The sequence below is a fragment of the Convolutriloba macropyga genome, chromosome 13 (assembly GCF_964194025.1).
Source record: "Convolutriloba macropyga chromosome 13, txConMacr16.3, whole genome shotgun sequence".
Lineage (NCBI taxonomy): Eukaryota > Metazoa > Xenacoelomorpha > Acoela > Convolutidae > Convolutriloba > Convolutriloba macropyga.
Window position 1 is genome coordinate 16,090,414 of NC_134480.1, and position 27,917 is coordinate 16,118,330.

The following is a 27,917-nucleotide window of genomic DNA, read 5'->3' on the forward strand; positions in this document are numbered from 1 at the left end:
CTAAGAAAGGTTGAATGAGACATGAAACTGTTGTGAGGAAATGTATCTCGATTATCAAACAGACATGAAAGAGAGAGTTTGATTAAACGTCAGATTTGTTCAGCCATCGTCGAGAAGGTCAAAAAGATCCATTAGTAGAAAAGAAGGATCTGCATTTGAACTTAAGTTTTCTATCTAATATTTGATTTGCTCGGTTAATTCAATATTAAGCTGACTTGAACTAATATATTTATGTACGGTTAAACAATTGAAAGCGACTGAAGATTACGTCGAAAATGAAAAGTTTTAGTTGGATTGGAATATCCTTTCTTCTGTTACTGCTTTTTCAGTTACTATTGGTTCAAACCAAGCAGCCCCCTAAAGAAAAACAAAGTGAAAGTTCAAAACATACTGAAAATATTAAAGAACCCATGAAAACGCCTGAACAACAAACGACAGGCAAAAAAACAGCGCCACAAACAGCTGAACAATCTTATATCAAATCAGCTAAGAAATCAGAGCCAAATAACGTTCAATCTGAATCAGTACCAATCAATAAAGTAGAAAGGAAAACTGAAGAACAATTGGATGCAAAACCGAATGGCAAAGTTCCTGGAAAACAACCTGTCGATAAAACTTCAGAACCCATATCGTCAACAAAACTTAAAGCAGAATCCCTAAAAGATATGAAATCAGAGCCTACCGAAAAACCAAAAGCAAGCCCAGTTAAAGAATCTCAAAAGAAGAGCGACAAAAACTCTCCTCCAGAATCGGTAGAAAAATCGCAAGAAGAAAGTCTGCTCGAACAAGAACCAGCGACACCACCTTCCCTTAAACAGGAAAAAACTCCGGACGAAACAACGAAGCACAAATCAGAAAGAAATTCACCTGGGCGAGAACCGTTTCATATAGCAATCTTCTCAGCATGTGATTCTCGAATCAGTGCAACCAAGCCAATAACTTACACCCTATTGAACAAAATCTCCAATCCTGGAAAGTACAGGATAACTTACGTGATTGGGAGCCAATGTCAAGACGTCGCTGGAGATCTAGGAGCAGACTTCTACGATACTGGCTTCTGGTACTACCCTAGCCCGAAAACTAGTTCAAATGGGTTTGACTTCTTCAACAATCTCACTACATGTAAGCTTTTCAATGAACTGCTAGATTAAACGATATAAAGGCGTTCACTCAAATATTATTTGTGATCATGGAACTTTCAGGAGAATGGCTCATTATTTGAGGAGTTGGATGAAACTACAAGTATTTTTTAACTTTTCTCAGGACAAATGAGCACCGCATCCATAATTTATGCGTATACAAATTAACAACATACGCATCAACATTTAAATCTTGCAATGTACTTTTTTTGTAAACAGAAAGAGACGTAGGCCTACTGAAATTTCCATTACATAAGAAAAGAAGCAATTCCATAATGAAACAGCCTATCAAATCGGCAGAAACTATATTGAAACAATGAGGCTCGAAAATCAAAACTTTTGCTCACCTATCTTCAAATCTCTCGCTCAAACCTCATATTTTGAATTCAATAAAAACTGGTGATACGGACGCATACTCCTTAGATATATTAGGCATCCATTTAATCTTCAGGTTAAATCAAACAAAATTGAACAAGCGATTGGCATCATTCATTTAGGTTTAGAGCTAAGTTAAAGTGCTATTGGGAGCAAACAATTACAATAAATACACAGAAATCAGAAAGCGACTGTTGCTTGTAATGATTTTTTAAAAAAAATTTAAGGTCAATCATGTCTGATTTGTAGTAGCTTCCAAACTCACTTCACAAGAAAACTGTGGACACCATTTCAATTCTGTTTGTTTTTTTGTGCCGTTTTGCAGAAAATTTTAAAGTTGCATTCCTCAGAAAACATGAGTATAATAATTTGTAGTTAGTCCGCGTGCATTTTTTTGTTCATTAAAAATCAGCAGTTTTTGACAGCTCGTTCTTCAATTTAAATGCGGTTTCAAATTAAGTAAAAAAAATGTCCCATCATTCCCCAATGTCGTTCCTGAGTAGTCCTATCGGTTTGGTTTGAAAAAAAGAGGAATAGATAAGTGACCGTATGGTTGACAGAAGAATCTGCCCAGGTAAAGCCCTGACATAATAAAGTTTACAGACAAAATAAAATGACAAACCAGCTATTTAACTAAATTTCCCCAAAGAAGATTCCCGAAAATGCACTAATTTCTCTTTGAATTCTCTTTCAAATAAATTAAGAATTATTTTTGCAGCATGAGGTTTTTGGGTAAGCGGCATGCAGATTTTTGCAGTCTTACTGGTGATGAAACACCGAAAGGCGGATGAAAATATCAACAAGGCCTCTTAAAGCCCTTCGTACTAAAATTACGTTTGATAATTCATTCACTCTTCTAATCTGATCATCAGGGCAAATATTACATCCTGTAATGACACTATTCAATTTACTTTCATACTATCTCAAAGCTATTTATAATGAACGTTTCTTTCAAATAATTAAATCTTTTTTTGATAAACATTAAATCCTTATTCTCTATATTCCCCATAACCTTAACAGTTTACGTACTTTGACTCCACGACATCCGATTGAGGGACTTTGAAACTTCTTATTCAGCTTTATTACAAATAGCAAATTGAGATTGCTTTTACGAGTGTTTGACTTTTGCTGTAAGATATACATCTCATTTACAATTTTTTCATACATTACTTAAAATTACAAGTCAGAAGCTCGTAAATATGATGTTTACGTACAATGAACAGTCCGTTTCTACTAAAAAAACTTAATTATTTTATTTCACTATACAAAAATGCATCACTTGAAAAATTTTGTTATTGACAAACATATATCGTTGATAAGGTTGAATAGGTGTAGCAAACAAAAATTAAAATGCCGTACTAGATTATTGCTATTACTTTTATAGTAATGCTCTAAATGATTTTTTAAAACAATATGCTATAACTTTGCCAGTATATAACGCAGCTTTGCAAGACTAGATTTCATCATTTCAACATGAGACTTAAATAACAAAACCATTTCATTTTTGAAAAAAGCTGAATCAACATTTTAGAAGCACTTATTTTGAAATCTAATTTTTCATTATCTTAACGTTTAGTACTAATTTATTTGCAATCAACCACTCATTTACCATTCTATGCCGCCCTTACTAACTCAGGTTTAAACCAGATTAATTAAACTTGTATCGTAGCCGAAAAGTGAAACGTCCACACTGCTGCATACGGTAGGTAAGTAATTGACGCGGAGCATGAACAAAAGCAGTCTAAGTATCAAACCTTGTGGACCACCACACGAGATCGATTTCCAATAGGCTTGCATTCCGTTTACTATTCAACAGATGAAATTCAAACCACTATAGTACAATTCTACGTACAACGGTTTCAGATATCAATGCGCTACCAAAATTTGTTTGTTAGAACGGCAACGTTAAATTGGCAATCAATTTAGTTAACACATTGCAAACAAAATAAACATTAAAAAAACTAGCCTAATATTTATCAAAAGCTGATCCCTGAGCACACACGCACAAAATCGCAAAGTACTACGCAAATTTATCTTCTGACAGATCAAGAAAAAGCGGAATGTTATCAAACTCTGTTCAGAATTCAACCAAAATGATTTCCAAATAACCAGATGATTTCGACAAAGATGATTTCCAAATAACCACTTTGCTTTTTGCCAAAGACATCAAAACAATCCAATTTTTGCACGCGGTCTGCTTGGTCTCAAGGTTGAATGTCAGCTCTGAGCAGTGGAAACAGATTTTGAGATTTACATAGGCGAAAACAAAATCATTTACCGAATGAAGTTCTTCCGCAATCGTCGTTCTTTCGCCTGTTTTTGTTCAAGAATGGCTCCAAATTTGTTAGATCCAAGAGCGGCGTCGAGGACCTCAATGACATCGCCACACGTATATGTCCTCAATGACATGCCTCAGTATAAGTTGTTAATTGTTCTTTCATTGTTGTAGCCTAAATGTTGTAATAAACTTATTAAATAGAGATGTCAAATGAGACAGAGGCAAATGATCTTCCCAATTTGAGATTTCTAGATCAAACCCCTATTCTGAACAAACAGGACGCGAAGCGGGCCAAACCTGATTCAAGTCCAAGTTCAGATACCTTCGATGAAGATTTATTTTTATCTAAAATTGACAAAATGCTCGAAAGCCGTATCAGCAGCATCATTCCTGCTTGTATTAGTCAAATTATCACTCAAGTTCGAACGGAAATTCAAGTAGCTATTCCAAGTGCAGTGAAGCAAGCAGTAGAACAGGTCAAAGAGGAAATGAAAGCCGAAATTATCAAGCATATTGAGGACGACCTTTACTATCAAGAAGAACGCTGCAATGTAGCAGCAATGTCCCAAGCCGAAACTGTTGAAAATTATACAAGAAGGGACAACATCCGTATTAGTGGCGTTCAGGAAGACTTAGATCATACTGGTAATCGAAACGTACCAGAGAAAGATTCCGTGACCATCAAAAAAGTTATTGAAGTTGCAACATCAATAGGAGTGGAAGTCGACGAAAGGGACATCTCAACGGCACATAGACTCCCAGGCAGGAAAGCGGGTGAACGCGTTATTATTGCCCGTTTTGCTAGACGGTTGGTGAAAACGCAGATACTCCGAAACAAAAAGAAGTTGTCGGAAGTTGGAAGTAATGTAAAAATCTTCGAAGACATATCACCTGCTAGAGCAAAGTTTCTGGCAATGATGAAAAGAGATTCTAGGGTTGAATCAGCCTGGACAAGGGAGGGCACGATTTTTTACCTATGGAAAGAAAACAAAAGTGTACAGAGTGTTTGATCTGCTTGAAGCAGCCAGGAACCTGAATTATAATTTTTCAGACTTTGTTAAATGTTTCCAACCATCCCATAGCAATATTTTTCCCACCTCCTCGTGCAGTGACTTCACCTAAATCTAAAACTTCAAATTCTTGTTCACTTACTATTCTAAATTTAAACGTTCGCTCCTTAAAAAAACATATAGAGGACCTGGAAGCACTTGTACATAGTCTTGAGTCTCCACCTGATATTCTTTGCTTGACTGAAACTTGGCTATCTAAAAACGACGACCCAAAATCACTACTGGTAACTGGTTACCAAAATGTAGCTTCAAAAGTTCGTGACTCAAAAGGCGGTGGCATTATGATCAGCTAACTGCTCTATTCAAAAAGAACTGGATTGCGTGATCGAGGAGTCTTTATTTGCGACCATAGAAAAACAAGGATACGAGTTCCGGCTAGTGGTAATATACAACAAACCAAGAGCAAATAAACTTGATTTTGAGGACTTAGTAGAAGAAGTTTTGGGAAATTTAAATTCCAAATGCTTGCCAACTGTAATATGTGGGGATATTAACATTGATACGATGAAACAAAATTTGCTCACGAAAAAATATAAAAACGCCATTCATTCAAATGGTTTTTTTATAACACCCAATAAACCCACCCGTGTTACAGAAAAATCAGCAACTTGCTTAGACCACTTCATTTTTCAAAATTTGATAGGGGATGTTCACATACTTGAAAATCAAAGTTTTTCAGACCATTTTCCTGTTACGTTGAAGTGGACAGTAAAAGCAAATGACCTGGAAAGCAAAATTGTAAGGGATACATCATTTCTTCGTAACTGCAGTATTGTTGAAAAATACTTATCTGCCTTGAGTCACGAACTTTGCATTGTTTTTTCAGCACACAGTGGTTGTGCACATTCATGCTTTAGTGCCTTTCATCACATTTTTCTAACCGTTACTGAGCAGTACGCTCCACTAAAACGTATCACCCCGCACAATCGAAATTCTACACCTAAATGGTTCGACAACAAAATAAAAAATATACGTACGCAGCGGAACCTTATTCACAGGAAATGGAAAGCAGACAAGTCAAATGGCTCTCTGCGCAAGAAGTTTACAGATATTAGACTTCAATTGGAAAAAAGTATTAAAACGGCGAAAAACGTTTATTATCGAAACATGTTCGAAAAATGTATCGGAGACTCAAGACAAACATTTAAACTTTTAAATGAGCTGTCAGGAAAACATTTGGTAAATAATGCAGTTCCAAAGCTTTCCTCGTGCATGTCGGATACTGCACCTAACTCATCTAATCTGCAAGTAGCTGAGAAATTTAATGAGTTTTTTGCTAGTATTGGCAAAAATATTCAGCGCAGTATTCCTTCCGAGGCAGTCACACCCCTGACTGATGTTAATATGACATTGAGAGTATATCCAGTTTCTGATACTGAGATAAGTGCAATTATTGATTCACTTCCGGACAAATCTTCATCCGGTGAAGATGAGATTAGTAATATTGTAGTGAAGACAACAAAATCTGTTGTCACGAAATACCTCACATCGTTAATTAATCAATCATTTCGTGAAGGAGTTTTTCCCACTGAGCTCAAAAAAGCAAAAGTCATTCCATTGCATAAAGAGGGATCAAGACTAGAAGAGAACAATTATAGGCCAATTTCTCTGTTAAATGTTTGGAGTAAAATATACGAGCGGGCAATGTTCTCTAGAATTTACGAATACCTGGAACATTTTGATCTTCTCTATCGCAAGCAATTTGGTTTTCGCAAAAAGCATTCCACCATAGATGCATTGGCAGAATTAACTGAAAGAATAAGAGTAAGCCAATTCAAAGTTGTCAACTTTTTTCTGGATCTACAGAAGGCATTTGATACACTAGATCATCAAATATTGCTCCGTAAGCTCGAAAGTTATGGTATTCGTCATAAGTGCCTAGAATGGTGTAAAAGCTATTTATCTAATAGAACTCAGAGAGTTTTCTTGGCCGGTGTGACATCAACTTCGTTAAATATAACTTGTGGTGTCCCTCAGGGCTCCATACTTGGACCACTGTTGTTCTTAATTTATATAAACGATTTACCAAGAGTGTGTAATCAACTTAGTGTCCATCTTTTTGCTGACGACACCAACCTTTGCAGTTTAGGTTGCTCAAGAATAGCTATCCAAGATGACTTAGATAGTGTAGCCGCTTGGTTAAATGCAAATAAACTTAAGCTCAATATGCTAAAAACGGTTCAATTAAATTTAAAAACAAGTGCTTCCAGTGAGCGATTCCACATCGCATCAGAAGAAATTAAATTGGAACCATCATGTAAATATTTAGGCATAATAGTTGATTCAAAGTTGTTGTTTAGCTCTCATATAGATCTTGTCATAGGAAAACTTAGTAGGCAATGTGGTATAATATCAAAATTAAGACACCTCGCTCCAAGGTACCAGTTAATAGAATATTACAAAAGTATCATATGTCCTATCATACAATATGGAATTTTGGTGTATGGATGCTCTAGCTTCACGTCTTTAGCTCCAATCCATCTGCTACAGAAGAAAATTCTTAAATTAATTTACTTTAAGAGTCGGTTCGATCAAAGCGAAGATCTATTCTGTGCAAACAAAATTCTAACAGTTTTTGAATTACATGTATATGAGCTGCTTAAGTTTGTTTTAAAATCGATTAACAGTTTCCATGCCGAAGACTATCTAAACAGTATGTTTCAGTTTGAAAGACATTTTTTAACGACAAGACGAGCAAAACACATGTTACTAAAAGTGCCGTTATGCAGATCTAAATTGGAGCAAAATTCGATAAGTCGTCGGGCTTCAACATTATTCAATGTTTTGAAAATTCAAGGACTCTTGCATGACTCTATCGGGAGCTCAACCTATAGCCAAATATCAAGGACCTATCATAATTTAAAAGAATCTTATATTCTTGGAAATGAGGAACTCATTCGAAAAGTGTTTTTCTGCTAAATTTCCAGAACCCTGTAATTCTAGATGCTTTCTTTACAAAATAACAAAAATCTATGCAAAAAATGTTCGTAGAAGGCACCGCGATTCGTTTTTTGCTGTCAAAATTTGATTTTTCTAAATTCTAAAGATAGTTTTTAACAATGTTTCTTCAATTCGAGTCTTTTTTATATAAAGAACTTATTTTTCTCTTCTTTATTTCAAAGTTGGCGAAGTCTGGATGCTCGCTTGTGCATGCAAAAATATGCCATAGAAGAGGGCATCCAGTAGTGAATTGTTCAAAGTTACCTTTTAAGTTCTGTGTTAAGTTTTTGAATCATTGTTAAGAAATGAAAAAGAAAAAAAATTTTTTTGAAAAATGTTAATAAGTTTATCATCTATGTTGTATACATCTGGGCACGCTGTGAAGTAGGTCAAACGACCTCGTTGCGTGTCCTTTCCTTGCTTGAAGATAAATAATACTATGCTGATCGTTCTGCTGTACTTTGCTATTCTATTGTAAACTTCGTTGTTTTTTTTTCTACTAAATCTATGCTGTTCTGTATTTATACTATACAAGCAAGGATAAATTAACTCTCTCTCTCTCTCTCATCATTTCACGAAGGACATGGATAGTCATAAAAAGCGATATTAAAGCAATAGCGCAATAACTGCATCTATTTTTTGCTTCACGACACTAGCTTTAACTGTGTAACCAACTCGCAATATGAACCACCTTAAGCAAGAATTATGTCTTTTTGCTAGCTTCCATCCGCTATTCCTACAACTCGATGGATTCCATGATCAAAGCCGACAGACCTGACCTGGTTCTGGCCGAGTGCTTCGGAGTGGGGGCCGCAACTGCAGCTGAAGCAAATGATGTGCCCTTTGCTTACATCTGGACACCCGCCCTACCCCACATTTCAACCTGGCGGAAAGGTCACAACCTCACCATTGGCAAGTTTACTTTCAAAATCAGTTTCTTGATCGATTATTCTGGTACTGATGTCCCGAGGTAATAGCAAGAAAATGCTAAACGGCTCGAAACAATTTATTTCAGTTTAACAAAGCAAAAGGCATTTTTTGAATAGAACAAGAAATTTTGTAAAGAGATTACATTGCAGTTACGACGAACAGTGCTGAGATCATAAGCGCAAAAAAAGTTTGCAAAACAATAAAATGAAATTGATCAAAAGGGCGCCAAATTATTTTTGCAGCTTCGTAAAGATCAGCTCAACATACCAACAAGTGTGAAAGCACGGTGCTTGCTAGATTGGCCCTATCATCTTCGGGATTATTACAAGCACATAAATAACACTTCAGCCATAGTTCCTATGCATATGGTTGATTAAATTGTGAAATTACTTCAAATATACCCATCTAACACCAATTAGTCTTTTACAGATCCCGCTTACTATCATTGTAATCTAGATTAACTGACCAAAAAGTGTGATAACACGATTGTGAATGTGGTTCTGATTAGGCCTGACGATGGACTACGTTCCGAATGAGGAGCGACCAGACTGGTACTTCAAACTGCACACATATCTCTTCCACAGTATCTACATCTCATATATCAACATATTCGGGGAGCAGGCCATTGATGAGCTCAGAGCTATCAGGGAGGGACTAGGACTGGGCATGTTTGACAACTTTGAACACGCTGTTAACAGTTTCCCAAGCATATCACTAGCAGGTATCTCTTTTGTATTCTGCCGAGCAGACTCAGCAAGCGCATGGGGGTCAAGGTGGCATTGAAGTTATTTCCATAAAAGTCTTAGTGCCAGTGAAGTCTGTTATTAAATCAACATCAACCAAAAACCTAGAATTGATATTTGCCCTCCTCCCCCCCCCCCCAAAAAAAAAGGTCAGGAATCATATATTAATTATAAGGGCGCCTCTGGACTCTTATTTCAGCTGAAAAAAACCTTTATCATGGCAAAAAAAAACCATTAGCTTGTTCACAGAGAGCGATGAAAACAAAATTTTGTTCAAGCTCGAAAAGGGAACACAAAAAAAACGTTTTCATGAACCCAAGTAAGCAAGCAAATACCTTGTATTTCAATTGTCACAGCGAATGCAAATATGAGATACTACAATAGCAATAGAGATACAAAATAGTTATCATATGGTTGTAAAAAGATTAATTTGTACAGGAAGGAATTTCTTCCCCATTTTAGGACAACCAATGACCCAAATGACAGACACGCCTCCCCACCTGATGGTTGCCGGGATCCTCCCGCTCCCACCTGACACTTCAGTAGTCTCAGAAGACATCAACACCTTCCTCGCCAACAGCGACAAACCCATTCTTTACGTCGCACTCGGAACCTTCTTCGCTTACTCGGACAAACTTTTCTCGGAAATCAAAGAAGTTCTGGAGAACCAGGATAAGTTCAATGTCCTGTGGTCGCACAAATTCTATGATGATTCGAAGTTCCCAGTTAAAAACGGGAACCAAATGATAATCAAGAAGCGAATGCCTCAGAGGCACATTTTGAAACATGAAAAAGTGTAAGTAATTCACTGTTAGCTCTACGCGGCAGCTCTCCTACTCTTAATTAATACTGCTCTAATGTGTGGAAGTTGACGACAAAGGACAAAAGACGTTGTATAATTACTAATTAGGAACATAAACAGACTAGCGTCGGATGAATTGCTTTCGAACAACAGGCTAGAAAATCAAAAACACACACAAACAACTTCGGTTGAGAGCAATTAATCCCCTTTTACATGTATTGAGATAGGTTCTGTAGAATTTATGGGGTAAAATAGACCAAAAGACCTCAGACTACCAGATGGATAGGTTACATAATGCAAACGGTTACAACATCGAAATGATAACTTCCTTAGCAAACGATAGTTAAACAAGCATGAGGAAAGTTTGAGAAAGAAAATTTTATGAACACGACAACTGACTGAAACTTGCTAATTCTTTGCTTCAAAAAATACCTCCCACCATAGATGTGGCCGATAACTTACTCAGAGAGATTAAACTGTTCAAATTGAAAACATAACCGACTAACGTCGGGCGAATTTCTCTCGAACAACAGGTGAGCGGTTGGCTTTGTCAGTAGCTAGCCACGGTTTAGTGAGCCTATCTTTGGCTTGATTCGACTCTGCAACTTTGTTTTCTAGCATTGTTATTAAATAAATCAAATAAAAAACTGATATTTTAAAATTTGCAAAACTAAAAAAGAAAAGCTTCCATACTTCGCAGTTCCGAACGATTTTTATTCTCTGGAGTTATGCCAAGTAACCCATCTGCAAGACTTGAAAAACTTCGTCGGCCACTAATGATCGTTAAACTAAAGAACAAAATTATGCAAAAACTTCGAAAATAGCAAATTTTAACAAATCTTGCTAAAATTCAAAAAATTAAAATCTTCAAAACCATCTCATTGTCTCAAGAGACTATCCAGTATATCCCTATTCTCAGCTTTAAAGAGTTTCACCGGCTCAAGAAGATCCATAAACTTGGAACAACAATTTTCCAAAAATTTGAAAATTGAATTTTATCAAAAAGTGATAAAGCTGGAGTCAATAAAATATGATAACCATTCCATTAACTCTAGAAACTATGCAAGAGATTATCATCAAGCCTTGAGGAGGTCCCTAGGACCCTGGTGCCGGAAAGAAAAGATAAAAAAGTTCGAAAACATTAAAGTACTTGAAAAATTGCAAATATTTTTTTAAAAATAGCTGAAATTAAAATCTTGAAAAACATTCCATTATATCTAAAAGCTATGCAGATACCTATAATCAAACCCTAGAAGAGGCTACGTTGTTTTGAGGCTGGAGAATCCTAAAAACCGACAAAATTTTCAAAAAACTTGAAAAAATGCAAGTTTTATAAAAAAGAGTGATAAAATTTGTCATATTAAAAAATTGAAAGCTATTCCATGGGGCAAAAAAATTTTTTCAGTAATTTATTATTAAACCTTATGGACGTTTTTTTTTGCCCCGGCGTCTGGAAAGACGTGGTTAAAGAAAAATGAATGTCAAAAAATGAAAAATTTCCATTACATTTAGAAAAAATACAGTAACCTATTTTCGAACGCTAGAGGAAGTTTCTTGTCTCTTGAGGCTGGAGAAACCTAAAAACCGACGAAAAATTTCAAAAAACTTGAAAAAACAAGTTTTATCAAAAAATTTGATAAAAATTGTAATAGTAAAAAACTGAAAGCTACTCTGTGGCAAATTAAACTTTTTCAGTAACTTATTATCAAACGCTTAAGGACATTTTCTGGCCCCTGCGTCTGGCGGATAATGAAGAATAAATGCACCGTGGGCCGGGGGCTGATGGGGAAGGAGGGGGCATCAGTGGGTGGTGGGCAGCAGCGTGGTGGGGGACGGTGGGGGCAATAGTGGGGGGGGGGTCAACAGTCGGGGTGTCTTCAACCTTTAAGAACCGCCCTTCACACCATAAGTATAAGTCTCCAAAACAGTTTGAGCTCAAACAGAGCTGAAAGGCTCTAAGAGCACTTTATGCCAGCTGGGTGCTACCTGTTCATCCCGTTTTTGAGGACGAAAAGTCAAAAGCAACAGACGAAAAATCGGTCAAGCGAAAATTGCATTAGTAAAATATAGCCGGTAGAAAAGCGGAAACGACTCGAACCGTCGTGCAAAAAAATCTCTAACCTAACTTGGACAAAGTCAGAACATCGAAGAAACACTAGAAATAACAAAAATAGTAGACCAATATAAAAAAAAAGGTGTAGGTAAGTTGGGGGGGGGGGGTTAGGTACGTGGGGGGGGGGGGGGGGGGGGGGTTAGTTATTCTCGGGGGAGGGTAGGTAGTTAAATGGGATCAAATTTTCTCAAAATGACTTCTTCACCTTGAATTACAGACTGTTTTTAATTGCTATACATTACAAACTAAGCTATTGTTAAAGTCCAATGTTCGAAAACAGAAGTCAACAATCAAAAACGGAGGTGAAGACTCGAATAGAAAGAAGTAAAAATTCAAGTCATGAACAAACTTGCTTTCTGCTTAATAAAACATAGCCGGTAAAATACCGGAAACGACTCGGATCGTCGTGCATTATAATCTCTAACCTAACCTTACCAAAATCAGAACATCAAAATAGACAAGAGAAAAAAACAAAAGAAGCCCAACAAACCACATTAAAGTGTTTTTAAAATGCCGACAATTTTTTAGGTGCGGGTGGGAGCTGGTGAAGGGGGGGGGGGGTAGGTATGTGGGTGCGTGGGTAGATAGGTTGGGGTGGGGGGGTGTAGATAGGTGGAGGGGGTAGATAGGTGGTGGAGGGGGGGGGTTGTGCGGTGTAGTTTAGATTATTAGGGGTGACTTATCTGGGAACAAAAATACAAAAATCTCAAAATGACCTTTTCACCTTGAACATTATCAGCAGTTCCTCATCACTATACATTACAAACGAAGCTACTGTTAAAGTCAAATGGTCGAAAACAGAAGTCAACAATCAAACACGGAGGTAAATGCTCGAACAGAAAGAAGTCAAAATTCAAGTCATGAACAAACTTGTTTTCTGCTAAAAAAACCTGTAGAATATCAATACTCTTCTTCGAGTCGTAAAAACCTGTAGAATATCAATACTCCTCTTCGAGTCGTAAAAACCTGTAGAATATCAATACTCCTCTTCGAGTCGTAAAAACCTGTAGAATATCAATACTCCTCTTCGAGTCGTAAAAACCTGTAGAATATCAATACTCCTCTTCGAGTCGTAAAAAAAGACCGACAGGACTAATGTAATTGCTACAAACTTCGTTTGAGAGCAATTAATTAACATTTGTGTAATAAGTTCTTGATTATTCTTATTAAATTGTAATAATTAAGGGCAAATTTGAAGCGGGTCACTTGACCGCGTCTATTTGTTCTCTCCAAAATCAATGTTATAAAGCCAAAAGAATTCTTCGATTTTATCTCCGAGAAATTAATTCTTCCTTCCCTCCTTTTAGGAAAGTTTTCTTCACCCATTGTGGAATGAGTTCCACAACAGAAGGAGTGACAGCCGGAGTTGCATTCATAACCTCCCCTCAAGGAAGAGACCAATTCTACATTGAAGACCTCATGCGACGTGCAAACATGAGCATTCCTCTCGGAAAGTTCCCCACCAGCCAATCGGTCTCGGCTGCAGTCGAAAAAGTCTATGACAACCTTGAGTTCTACACTAGTAATGTCAAGAAGGCGTATCAAAAGCTACGAGTTGGTTCCGAAGAAAAGCTTGAACAATTTATTGACAGTTTGATACGGAAGCGGCATTCGACTAGGTTTGACCTGGAGTACAGCAACTTCTGGTCGTATAATCAAGCTATGACATTTATCGGAGGACTGCTTCTACTGATCTTAGGCACTTTTGCGTCGATGGTCGTCATCGCTATTCTAGTTGTGAAGAGCTTGCTCTTCGCGTTATTTAGATTGAATAAGAAACAAAAGGTCAATTAAATATGCTTCGAAATTTAACAAAACAGCTTATAATAAAGTTTGATTTATAATTTGTGTATAATCACTATTTTTGAGCTATAAATATACGTACACGTCATTTGAAGAAATTTTTAGCTCCAAGGGACAATTTTTGAAGGCAAAGTCACCAACGAGTCCACAGCCTGTTTGGTTGATGACAACTAAACGAGTTCTTAAAGATAATCTGTTGCGTAAGTAAGAACCCAAAGAGAGCTGTTCTAAAGCGCACTAGGTCGTAAGAGTTGAAACACTGAGCAAAGAGTGACTCAAAAAATGAACTCGTCAGATAAAAATTGACATCACAAGACCAGTACGATTCAAATAATTTGCTCTCCAAATTTATTTGAGAGCGATAAAACAATACATCAGATATCAAAAACCTTTCATGGAATAGCAGATTAGGTTGTATCATTAGCAATGTCGTGATTTTGTATTTGCCTACTTTAGCTTCTTCATCAACTGTCTATACTTGAAGTTCACATTCAGTTGGCAATCTGGACAGGGAAACTCTTTGTTATAAAATGGATCGTACCTAAACAGGGAGCAATGATAAAAGATCACACAGAAAGATCTGACCATGTAATTAAAGCGCTTAACACTAACTACGGTTAGCATAACAACAAATTAGCTAACACAAAGACCTAATACCAGTAATGAAGATCAAGTATTTTACAATACCTTTTTGAATCTGAGAAAAATAAATTAATCAATCTTGTTGCATTTAAGTATGCCGTTCACAGTTCAGCTTCATTAGAAGGATCTCAAAACGGACCTGACAAAATCAAACAAAGAAGATCTCTTCATATAATTGTTATTGTTCAAGTTTAGAGGGTATGAATAGCAATAGATTGTACTACTTCCTATTATCATAGGCACAAACATTTTTTAGCATAACCTGTCCGTCAATCTTAAGGAATCATTGGTTTTTTCGCAACTAATTGATTTTTAATTTTAGTGAAGGTGACCGTCCGCTGTAACAAAAAAAACGAAAAAAATGTTAAAAACAAAATTAAATTAAAATAAAAATCACGAAGTATAGTAATACGTGATTTAGCGACTGTACAGTGAACCACAACCGAGCCTTCTCTCTGAAAGTTTTGTTTGGACAAACAGCGACTGTACGCTAAGACTGCCCACATTAAGAATGCACACTAAGAATGAAACCAGAAAATAGGTGACCAAAAATCTATTACGAATCTCCTTCGATGAGAATTTCTCAAAAACAAGTTGTGTAAACAGAGCGCTTAGGGGAGATGAAAACTGACCACGCTGCTTTTCTTCCAGAACATAGGATTACTAGGTGCGAACTTCGATTATCTTATTACAAGAGGCTAACAAATTATCACATTTATTGGCATTAACAGAAATTTGGTTGAGAGATCATTTGATTAATCATTCATTTGCAACGAAAATTTTCCAAGCATTGCAGCATGCAATCGTCGAAACAAGCGTGGCGAAGACGTAGCTATGCTTGCAACCAAAGAGTATCAGTTAACAACAAATGAGATAAATATTGAAATCCGAACTTTAATTGCAAATTGTATCTCCAACAAACAGTCTTATAATAGCGATTGTGTACACGTCTTCACAAACAAATATAACAAAAATCCAGAACTGCCTTTTGGAATATCTCCTCATCGTAGAAACTATAGAACAATGATCTAGGCGGTGACTTAGATTTCTCAGAAAAATGAGAAAAACAAATATTTCAACAGAAATCAATTCCCCAAGCCTAAATCAAGGATCAAAGAGAAATGAGCCTGCCAGAGCAACAATTCGAAGCAACCCAACTCTAAACGTCTTTTTCCCAAATATTGTTCAAAATGGGGCAAAAAATGTTCTAGAAACGAATGTATATCAGATCACGGAGTTCGTCTGATGAACAGGAAAACCAATGAAATAGAAAACAATCTCAATAGGCTCTCTAACATACTGGAGTTAAATCTTGAGCTATCAAAAAAAAATTGAAGCAACAAAACCCATTTTCTCTGTCTTGTCTTGCACAGCGGAGGTAGTATTTCACGATTTCGGAAAAAAGAGTACTCTGAATCTAATCACTCCAAAACAAAAACCTACTGGATAACCAACCAAGTCAAAAAAGCTTGTTAAAAGAAACAATATCTATGAAATAATTTTAGTCTAAAACAACTTATTTAAAAACAGTGCCACTAACAAAACAAAACCGTTATAAAAGTACGCCAGAATGTAATACTATGAGATAATGTTAGATAAATTGACTCTAATGGCAGACGGAGGAATATTTTTAGTCTGAAACAACTGAATATAAAAACAATACCACTAACAACAAAAACATTAGTAAAAAACGCTAGATGTACTACAAAAAAATTTTGATAAATAAAATGAATATAAAGGCAGATGTAAGAATATTTTTAGTCTAAAACAACTGAATATAAAAACAATACCACTTACTAAATAACAAAAACATTAGTAAGAAACTACAAACCGTAATACTATGAGAAAAAGGCAGATAAATAAAATGAATCTAATGCCGGAAGTTTCTATCGGTATCTGATACAAACATGCCGACCAAGTATCAACGAAAATTTTGAAGCACCAAACGTAATTGATTCCATTTTTTGTGAACACATTTCCCACACTTGCTAGAGAAAACCAACATGATGGAAAACAATATATCGCGTGGTCTGTTATTATTCTAAGCCTATATAATGATATACAGGTCTATACTATTCTAAGCCTATATAATGATATAAAATGATATACTGTCCGAAAGCAAGACACTTGTTGGAAAGAGTTCTGATTATATGTGTTTAACTAACTATCTGCTGCGAACAATTAATCCCGTCAGAAGTCCATACCTCACAAACATTTATTAAAAAAAATCATAGATGAAACTGAGCATCCAACGAGCTTGAAAGTATCAAAGTTTGTACCAATATTTGAAAAAGGAGAATAAACGGAGCCGAACAACTACATATCAATTTAATTGATACCAGGCTTTGGTAAACTACTCAAAAAAATTATCGAAAGAAGCATGATGTCATTCTCGCCAAAGCGTAAAATCATCTCAAATAAAAAACAAGGCTTCTTGAGTAAGAGACGAACCATTGATGTAAAACAGAAATGCTAGAAAACAATGAAACTAGAGGTTTTGATACTGCGAATCACAACACATTGCTACCCAAATGCTTTAAATATTGCTTGAGATGCAAAACTGGACAACTACTCAAGTCTTATCTTGAAGATCGAGAAAAATTTGTTTGCTACAAAGGAGAGAATTGTTCGACAAAAAATATCTTTGGACTTCCAAAAAGATTAGTACTCGGACCACTTTTGTTCCTAAGGAATATAAACTATATTGCCGAAATATCTCGTTACAGTAAAATCTTAATATGCGGATGACACAGATATAATTGCTAAATATGAGCAAACGGAACATATAAATGATCTCCATGCAAATTCCATTTGGCTAGAGAGTAACAAATTGACAACTAATTTTAAAAAAACAAACTCCTTCTATTAGGACCCAAAAATTCCTCAGACAAAAAGAATTAAATATTTGGAACGGGAAAAGAGAAGAGGAAAGCAATTGTGAACACTCGCGGTGTGAAAAATGATATCAAATTTTCCTTGCAAGATCAAATAAGTTCGAAAAAATCTAACCGAAACACTCCAACTCTCCATCAAACGCGGAGATGTCTCCAGAGGAAATTATTTTTAAAAATTTATAAGCAATATGTGAAATCACAAAATCAAAATGGAATTCACATTTGTGGTTCCGCAAAAAAATTCTTGAAAGATTGGAAAATCATTAAAACTATTTTTGGGTTACCAACAAATAAACATAACCGACAAACGTAGGGCGAATTGCTCTCAAACGACAGGCGAGCGGTTGGCTTCGTCAGTACCCAGCTTCGGTATAGTGAGGCTAGCTTTACCTTAATTGAAGGGGCGTGAGGTGAGCGCAATGATGGTGGGTGCCCGGGGATGTAGGGGGTGGGGCACAGGAGGGTGGGTGGCAACAGCGGGATGGGCGGGGGTATGGGTGGGGCAACAGTTGGGGTCAACCGTGTGAGGGCGGTTTTTGGCGCATTCACGGGGCCCTTACGGTATGAACGATGTTTATGGTTGGGGATTGGGGGGAGGTGAAGAGAGAGGGTGGCTGATGTGTGTGGGTGTGTGTTGTGTGTGGGGGGGGCTTGTAGGGAGGGGGTTTGGGGTCAACCTCTAGGAACCGCCCTTCGCACCATAAGTATAAGTCTCCAAAACAGATTATGTTAATCGCATACTTGAAGATTAGTAAGCTTGAAGGCTCTAAGAGTACTTGATGTCCGCTGGGGGCTACCTGTTTATCTCGTTTTGACAACGAAAAGTCATATGCGTCAGACAAAAAATCGGCCAAGCGAAAAATCGCATTAAAAAAGACTTATAGGACTAATATAATTGCTACTAACTTCGTTTGAGAGCAATTAAAGAAGTTCGTGGCTGCGGGAGAAAAATTCTATCAATGCTTGAGCTACACTTATACGAACTTCTGAAACTCTTGTCAACAATTATCAGATGAGAACATCCAAATGAAACAATTAACTCTTTTATATCTAATAAAAAAACGACCGTTCATTTCAGACAGATCGGAGAATCAAAACAATAGCTTTCACAGAGAAACTAACAAACAAAAAACGAAACTAAAAATAACCGACTAACGTCGGGCGAATTGCTCTCAAACAACTGGCGAGAGGCTGGTTTGTCAGTAGCTAGCCAAGATTTAGCGGGGCTCCCTTTAGCTTAATTGAAGTGGCGTTCGTTGGGGGCGGGGGGCAACGGTGGGAGGGGGATCTTTGGCTGCAAGGGGCCATTAAGGTTTGAACGATGTTCAGGGGTGGGGATTGCGGTGGGGGGGGGGCTTATGTGGTGCGAGGTGGGGGTGGGGTTAACAATTTCTAAAAACCGCTCTTCAAACCATACGTATCAGTCTTCAAAACAATTTCTTTGAATCGCAAACCTACAGACCAGTGAGCTGAAAGGCACCAAGAGAACTTAGTGTCCACTGAGCGCTATCTCTTTATCCCGTTTCTGAGGACAAAAAGTCAAATGGGTCAGACGAAAAATCATTCAAGCGAAAAATCGCAAAAAAGACCAGCAGGACTAATATGATTGCTACAAAACTTCGTTTGAGAGCCATTAACAATGATTTCCTAAAAAGTGCTAATTCAGTCATTTATGGTTTAAAAACATTTTGAAACATTACTATAATTAAGCGTTAATGAGGGTAATAGCTGATGATCTCACGCCACATAACAGCAGCTGAAGTACTGCATCAACAAGAGTTAAGAAAAGAGATAAAATGTGATCGCCCATTTTTTGTCTCTGGAGTGCTGTCATGTAACCCATCAGCAAGACTTAAAAAAGATTTGTTAGCCAGTAATGATTGTTAAAATCTGAAAAGGAGAAAAGTACAAAAATTTTTAAAAGATCGAAAATTTTTTTACAAATTATTGCTAAAATTCGTGATATTAATATCTTCAGAACCATTTCATTGTCTCAAGAGACTATCCGGTATCTCTAGTTCAAGCCCTAAATAGTTCCACTGGCTCAGATAAATCCATAAACTTGGAACATGACAAAAATTTTCGGAAAACTTAAAAAAATAAGTTTTTATGAAATATTGCAAAAACTCAAGTCATTAAAAAATTGAAAACCATTCCATTAACTCTAGAAACTATGCAGCAGCTTATTATCAAACCTCGAAGGCGGTCCGGGGCAATAAATTAAAATATTCAAAACTTGAAAAAATTGTGATTTTTAAAAAAAATTGCTTAAACTCGTGAATTATAACCTTGAAAAACGTTCCATTACATCTTCCTTGGCTCTTGAGGCTTGAGAAACCTAAAAATGACAAACAATTAAAACTTAAAAGTTGCAAAAAAAATTTTTTAAATTGCATAATTTCGTGATATTGAAATGGTTCCTTGGCTCTCGAGGATGGAGCAACCTAAAAAATGACAGATTTTCAAAAAACTGAAAAAAAATTGTGAAAAATAGTTAAACTTTGCGTGTTTTTCTTTGGATTAGCATTGCAAAAGACATTTATCAACATAAACCAGCCTCAATTTTAAAGTGCTCAAACCAAAAATTCAAAAAATGACATAACACGAAAAATTGCAACATTTTGGGCTCAAAAACTAAAAATGACCTTTTAACCTAAACCTTTGGCCTTCCCGGTAGCTTCATCACACTAAGCAATTGAGGGACTACTAAATGTGGCTAGGGGCCTCCAATGAAATCTAATGCCTGCTGGGCGCAACCTGTTAATCCCGCTTGTAGGGACGAAATGTCAAATGGGTCAGACGAAAACGGTCAAGCGAACAATTGCATAAAAAAGACCAGCAGGACTAATATAATTGCTACAAACTTCGTTTGAGCGCAATTAAAAACCAAAAACATATTAATTTCAGTTCTATTAAGAAGTTTTTCTATTAGCCAATTTTGACATTGATATAAGAAACACCAAAAAAATTGCAAAGAATATTGCTACACTCTTTCTTAGACAACCATTTTTTCTGAGTTTTTTTTGGAAAATTGTTTGGGTAAAAGCTTATTGTTTTTTGTTCCTTATAAACAAGGAGAATTAAGGTACCAAGATTGATTTATCATAGTTAAGTTCTATTTTGTCCTGTTTTTTTTTAAATATAGTCTTAGTAGCATAAGTTTATTATAGTAAACTCAAGGATTAGCCCATGCCTAAACTGAATTTGAATATCCCTGAAACGGTTCTTCAACACTAAAAATGATCATTACTGTTTGATTGATGCTGATAAATTCTTTTTGTAGGTGATGATGAAAAACTTTTCAAATATCTAACCAGAAATTGATAGCTAGATTGAATTGATTGTCGGATGGGAAACTCTGGACTTCGTGCCACCAGAATGCAGGCAAGAATAAGGCGTCTCCTTTAGATATTCGACACCTGACCGGTCGACTTTCGGCTGCGTTGGGAAACATCTAAAATGAACGAAGAATAACCAATTTAAGCAAACTAGAGATATTTTTGAGTCAGTCTATCTATAACTAGGAAGGATACTGAAAAACGTCAAAAAATTCAATAGATCACAGAAAATCAATTTTGCATCAAGATTTTACCAAAAATTGTCATCAAAGTCAGAGCTGACTGAAGTTAACGCTCCATGTGCAATGTACACTAGATTTATAAACAACCTGGTTAAAAATGATTGTAACAAGAAAAATATCTATCAGGCGAAGATGCAGTATAAAACGATCATTGTTACCTCCAATTTAAAAATAAAAATAAAAGCACAAATCAACTGTTTTTTGATTGACTTATAACCCTGGTCCATTTTCAACTAGTCTTCTATATTTAGGCACAATATCGAAATCTTAATCACTCAATACTATTTTAATATGGTAAAACTAGCAGATCTGTCCCATTAGTTTCGATCCATTATCAAATACATCGAAAATCAGGATTCTACATATTTTCACCACATATTTTATCATCAAATCTTTTCATTCCGCAAAGTTTTCACCCAAAACCATCTACCGAAACTCAAACCCTACGTGTTCTTTTTTTGAACATTAAGTGCACCAATTATATAAAAACTGAAATCGGTGTATAAGTATAGAGGGATTAAACAGAGAGAGAGAGAGGGGGGGGGGGGGTTATAGAGAGGACAACAGTAGTGCAATATGTATAAAACTTACTTTTAAATTAGGTTTTAGAATATCAAGAGGTGACATGACAATAGACGTCGATTGTTGAAGACCCTCTCGGAGGAATGATTTGGTCTCGATGCTGAACTTCAGCTTGGCCTCTTGAATATGTGCCTCGTAGAGGTCACCGTTGTTGAAAGGGTCGAACAAGGTCAACTCTTTCTCCCCTTCGACCTTGAAAGGCCAAAAAGGAAGTAATCAAAATTGTTAACATTAATTTGATATTCGATTTCAATTTACACAATCACGTATATGAAACCCAAGGGGAAAATTTTTAATTACACTCTCAAATTCTCTCAAAAATGAAACATGACTGGATAGATCCTGGACGCGCATTTGAAAAAGTTATAACGTATCATTGAGAAATACAGACCGTTTATCTTATGATCAGATATTGAAACACGTTTCACAGAACATATATGGCATAATCGTAATAAAATTTAAGCTTTCTCATTGAGTTTCAATAATGATGACAAAGGGTTCAAATACTGTTTCGAAAATATCTGGTGTATTACTAACCTTCCGTTGAATTTAATATTGTTAGCGAAGGATCTGTAAATGCAAGCAATCTTTCACTTGCTAAGATAAAAAGTGATTTTTGAACGAGCACCTTGACTTGGGCTTAGAACACTGTCTGATCCATTATTTGGAAGAATTTTTCTCAGAAGCAAAATTTCATTTCAATTTCGATTTTCTGTCAGTTCGAGCAGAATAAATGATGCTCTAAGGAGGTACTAAATCACTAACCATGACCAGTATATTGTCTAATGGATCAAAATGAAGCTTTCCCAACGTATTCCCATCCGATAGCCAAATATTTGTAGAGTCCAAGCGCAGCCAATCAGCAATGAACTCAAACTCAGAAAAATCAGAAGTTGTTTCCTCCAGGTAATCTTGTATGGACGAGTACTCCAGATACAAACTTGCGTTTGCTTTCGCATAGTCACGTGATGCTAGCGACTCAACAAACTCACGAAAGGTCATGTCCAAAGTTGCCGGTCTCACAACGACTAAATCCGGAAACTTTAACTGGTCTTTTACAAAGGAAGGAAAATTGAACCCTGTGAAATCTTTCCATAACGTTATGTTCTCAACACCTTCGAATTCTCCAAACGGCGCCACTTTTATGTGAACTTTTCTGTCCTTCGGAATGCTCGATTTGAGGAAGTTCAAATTCCATTTTTGAAGCGCAGGCCAATCTTGAGCAGCATTTTTAATGATAACTGGTCTTGATTTAGATATGTAGTCTTTGAGGAATTGGATTGTCGTTGGATCCGCAATTTCGGGACATCTAGGATACTCAGCCTAAAAGACGCAGCAACATTCAAAAAAAGGATTAAATTGAAAACCATAAACTGATTAAAATATGAAGAAACAAAATCTTGGCAAGGCAACCAATAAGGATTAACCATGACATGGCGAGATGTATCCAGTTGCATAAACAGCATTATGAAACGAGGTTTAGCACGACATCATAATAGGCAACCACCAGTTAGATAGATTACTTTTGCACAAAATAAATACATTGATTATCGTGGGAGTGCACGTAGACCCCCTCCCACTGAAACTTATTACGAAGGACTGTTCGGGAGTTGTGATTTGCAGTCAACTCCTGGGTAAATCAAAGCATGCATTAGAAGGCGTACACTCTAAATAAATTTGCGAAATCAAAACTTCACAAAAAGACTTTGAAATGAAAGCAATTAAAACTTCATATCTTCTTTTGAGCATACATGATAACAAGTAGGCTCGTTAATGTGCGCTCGCACATAATGTTCCGACCCGAGCTCATCTACTTTTGTGACTTGTCAACCAAATGAAGAGATGTTCAAAAATTGATGGTTGTGTTTGAAAAAATAGTTACACAACAAAACATTAGAGCGCTCAGGTGATCTACCATTAATAAGACTACGAGAAAAAAAACAAACAACAAAATGAGCAAGAACAAAAAACGCTTTTTACGGCAAAAACTCAAGATCTAAATTGGAAAGAATCCAGTAACAAAGTCAAAATACTATCAGATAAAATCTTAACTAAACAAATTTACTTTTTCTTAACTACAAGGCATATGGGAAATGTCCCTGATGAGACTAGGTAATAAGACAACAAAAAAAAGAAATAATGAGGTGAAGTTCAAAAATCGATCAACATTTCTTAACCAATTGGCTTCAGAAGTCAACCAATTAGCTTTTCACTAAAAATTTTCTGATAAGTTTACTATAAAGTACTTAAGAAGCCAATAGGATATATTTTAATTTTGAATAAGCCATAGACCTGAACTAAAAAACAAAGGGACTCAAAAAAATACAAACAATTTACGAAAACACAAAGTTTTAAAGCCATTAAAATTATTAGCTATTATATCAAGTTCTTAATTCGAATATTACACACACTAATACAGCAAAACCTAAGATTAAAGATCAAATATGTTCGCTCGGTCTGTTATTAACGCCAATGTGTTAAAAGAAGTGAAAAAGAAACAAATTTTGACCACTCACATGGAATTTTTATGAAAAAGCATATTGTCCTACAAACAGAGCCTCAATTATGGCATAATATCAATAGACAAGTTAATAAATGGATAACAAGAAGGTGGGCGTAACCTGTCAATGATGACAATAAGTTACAAATTGACAAAAAACACATTAAAAAAATGAAATTTTTGAAAACAATATGAGAATATTTAAGACTATTAGCTATAAACTGACTGTATTGAATAAGTTCACTTAATTCTTAATTGGAAGCTAATGGCACCTCTCAGCACTGAAAACAATTTTGACGACACATAAAGAACAGAAAACAGGCAAAAGCCGAAAACTCAGAAAAAATAAAGCAAAAAGTCGAAGCCTTTTAAAAAATAACTTGTCAGTGTAAACTTTTTATTTTCAATTTTTTTAAACGGAAACCGAAATCTTCTTATAGTAACAATAAGACTTCAAAAAAACAACAAATATGAGCATATACAATTAAACCAAAATTAAATATCAGTAAAGTAAACAATGCCACATTAGAGGGCCGATGAAAACAGCCAATAATAAGACTACGAGACAAGACAAACAACAAAATCGAATAACAACAAACATTACTTATATTCAAAACTCAGTTTCTATTTTTTTTAAATATAAAAGTCAAAATAGTGGCAAACATAACCTAATTTGAACAACTTATTTTGTACTTCATAAGAAAAAAACATGGGACTAGTCATTTATAACACTGCAACAAAAAGACTAAAAAGAACAAAAACGTAAAGTTAAAAAAAACACGTTTTTATTTTCGAGAAAAAAGAATTTCAAAAAAAGAAAATCACTAAATATCAACTGAAATCTTTATATAGTTTTATCTTCATTCTTACTTCCACACGAGGACAATGAGACCAGTCGAAATCCAGAATGTCGTACGTCTACAAAAACAAACAACAAATAGACGAATTGAAAAAAGCAAATTAATTTTGCGATAAAACGGCGTCTATATTTGATATAAAAGTCACAAAAAACTGTAGCTAACAAATTAAATAAGCGAACAGGTTCCTTTGTTCATCCAAAGAAAGCCACTAAGACCTGTAATTCTACAGAATTTCTCATGCGACTACAAAAAAATGATGAAAATAGACAAAAAATAAACTAAATTAAAATCTGCGGGCTAAAGACGCGAAAACCGTTAGAACCATAATCCATTCACTGAACAAATTGATCTGTTAAAATGTACATTCTTTTTAAACAACAATAATGTGATATCTGACCTGTCAATAATGTGACAATATGAGAAAAATAAAGATAGGAAAAACTTAAGAATTTTATGTAAAACTCGTAGTATCAAAGTAGCAAAACCCTACTTAAAAAGTAAAACCGCGATAAATATTGAATTCCAATCCATTAGAAATACGATGCTACCTGTCATTGCTGACCATCAGCTAAATGTTGACCAAAAATGGCGAAGTTCAATAATCCATTGTTTATTTTGAAAACAAGTATTTTTAAAAGTCAAAACGACTATAAGCTTTCGATTATAAAAAGTTAGATAGGTTTCATTGAAACTCGTTAGGAAGCCGATTGAACCTGTTTTTGGTAAGCCCTGATTTGAATAGTTCTGTTCTGTAAATAGCAAAACAGAAAATGCGAATAATTTTTTAAAACACAGTGACTGACTACAATCCGAAATATTTTGTACTGCTATAAACAACGACTAAACAAAAGCTAACCTGGCTATCACTGGTCATTCATTAGGAACAGGTAACTGTTCCAAATATTATGAAAAGGAAAAGTTTGCAAAAAGTCAATTTCATTTTTGATAATTATCGAGTTAAATGAGCAGAAACCGGTACAATTTTAATTCAAGAACACTCCCAAAGGAAGCGCAAGTAAAACTCACTCTCTTTGGAGTTGATGAAAATTATGTCAGTAAATTATTAGTTGTGTTAATGCCTCACAAATAAGTTCATCTCGAGCCATTTTTGTTTCAAAAAAGGCTAGTTTAGCAAAAAGTTCAACAACACTAGATATCAAGTAAAAAGAGCAACAACACTAGGCAACAAGCACACTCTTTCAGGCAAAATTTTGTAAAATTACGGAAAAAGTGAACAAAAACAACGAAATTCAGTCAAATGTTCACAAAATATTAAACCTCGATAACTTAGTGGCAAAAACGGAATTCGAAAAAGTCTTTATAATTTTACATTCTACGTTGGACGGGCTTTCTAATGATGCCAACAGTAACCCTCTACAATGAATATAAATATATCGACCGACCAAAAGCGACTTAACGAAGAAACCCATTTGAATATGTAGTTCCTCACCTACTAAAGTGGATTGGAACAAAAACTACGCTTATCGGCTTCCATTTCGCATGCAAAACTGATCTTTTTAGGCATCGCTCTCTACCAGCCACTTGTGGGCCGAATGTGTGTTCAATTCTAAAGAACATTAATTACTCAGTCTTTGAAATCTTTTCTACAATTGCTGATCCAACAACACGATTGATTTCGACGTTGCTTATTATTATCAATTCAAAACAAGCTAGGATTTAAAAAAATTCTGTCAGAGGTTGCTGAATAGCATCTTCAACACTATTTATAACTAGCTAGACAACTCTATTTAGACCACACTTTAGAAGAAAACTTTTAGGACTAGAAGGCCTCTTTTTAAAAGTCTCAAGGACTAGATATATAATTTTTAATCAATTCTCTTGAACAATACGTTTAAACAGAATTTTACCATCCAGAAAACATCTACCAGGGTCGAATTTTGCCCAATTTCTACATAGATGCGAAGTAGAGAAAGTCACAAATACCTTACTGTTTATGATGTCTTCAAATCTGACGTCATACTTCCAAGGAAGCTCTTTTTCCAGTCGATTTTTCATCACTCCAAGCTCATTCAACCCACCGTCACTCGTGAAATATGTTTCGCAATTGACGTTTACAAACGATGCAAAATCTTCGAAGTTCAAATGCCCTTTATAAACTGCTTCAAAGGCCACTTTGTCTGGTACTGGTGGCGGAAACAGACAAGTTATATCGGGTGGATGTTTTTTGAAAGCCACAATCTCTGAATGGCAATTCTTCCCAAATTTATACTTAATGTCATCATTGTTCCCATCGGTGTTACAGTGAGCTAACAGCGACGTCCCATCGCTCCATTCAAAAGGCGCTTCGTATTTCCTGAACGCAATCGATTCCGAAACGACTGGGTTGTCAAACTCGGACAAAAAAGCGTCGAAAAAAGTGCCTAATGTCGAATTCTCGGTCAATTCCAGTAGAGCTATGATGCAGCTATCCGATCTCAGTGATAAGATTTCAGATATTTGAGAAGTTCTCGTTAAGGGAAGGCAGAAGTACAACAATAAATAAAGCATCATTTACAATCTTAAACTACGATATCAAAGCAACACCTGTGTTAAGTCCAAAAAATTTTTACATTAACATAGTTAAGAGACGAATTAACGAAACTTGAGGAATTGAAATATTAAAATTGAAAATTGGCGGTCAACAACTGAGACTGCAAATGAACAAG

The 27,917-nt window shown here is 35.8% G+C and overlaps 3 protein-coding genes across 3 annotated transcripts in view; 2 read left to right on the forward strand and 1 right to left on the reverse strand.

The window, feature by feature from the left end:
* Positions 1-92: 92 nt before the first annotated feature.
* LOC142351757 (uncharacterized) lies at positions 93-14,304 on the forward strand. The gene is made up of 5 exons (XM_075403904.1): positions 93-1,122; positions 8,523-8,714; positions 9,241-9,453; positions 9,938-10,271; positions 13,698-14,304. The coding sequence occupies exons 1-5, from the start codon at positions 276-278 to the stop codon at positions 14,182-14,184; spliced, it is 2,073 nt and encodes a 690-aa protein (XP_075260019.1). The 5' UTR covers positions 93-275; the 3' UTR covers positions 14,185-14,304.
* Positions 3,977-27,917, forward strand: part of LOC142351759 (serine/threonine-protein kinase 16-like) — a 160,952-nt gene continuing 137,011 nt past the window's right edge. The window contains exon 1 of the mRNA XM_075403907.1: positions 3,977-3,990. The gene's annotated coding sequence lies outside the window, so the exon portion shown is untranslated. The remainder of the gene's footprint in view (positions 3,991-27,917) is intronic.
* LOC142351758 (bifunctional peptidase and (3S)-lysyl hydroxylase JMJD7-like) lies at positions 14,163-27,765 on the reverse strand. The gene is made up of 5 exons (XM_075403905.1): positions 27,196-27,765; positions 22,657-23,214; positions 21,901-22,083; positions 21,044-21,183; positions 14,163-14,734 (listed from the first exon to the last, which is right to left on the reverse strand). The coding sequence occupies exons 1-5, from the start codon at positions 27,760-27,762 to the stop codon at positions 14,641-14,643; spliced, it is 1,542 nt and encodes a 513-aa protein (XP_075260020.1). The 5' UTR covers positions 27,763-27,765; the 3' UTR covers positions 14,163-14,640.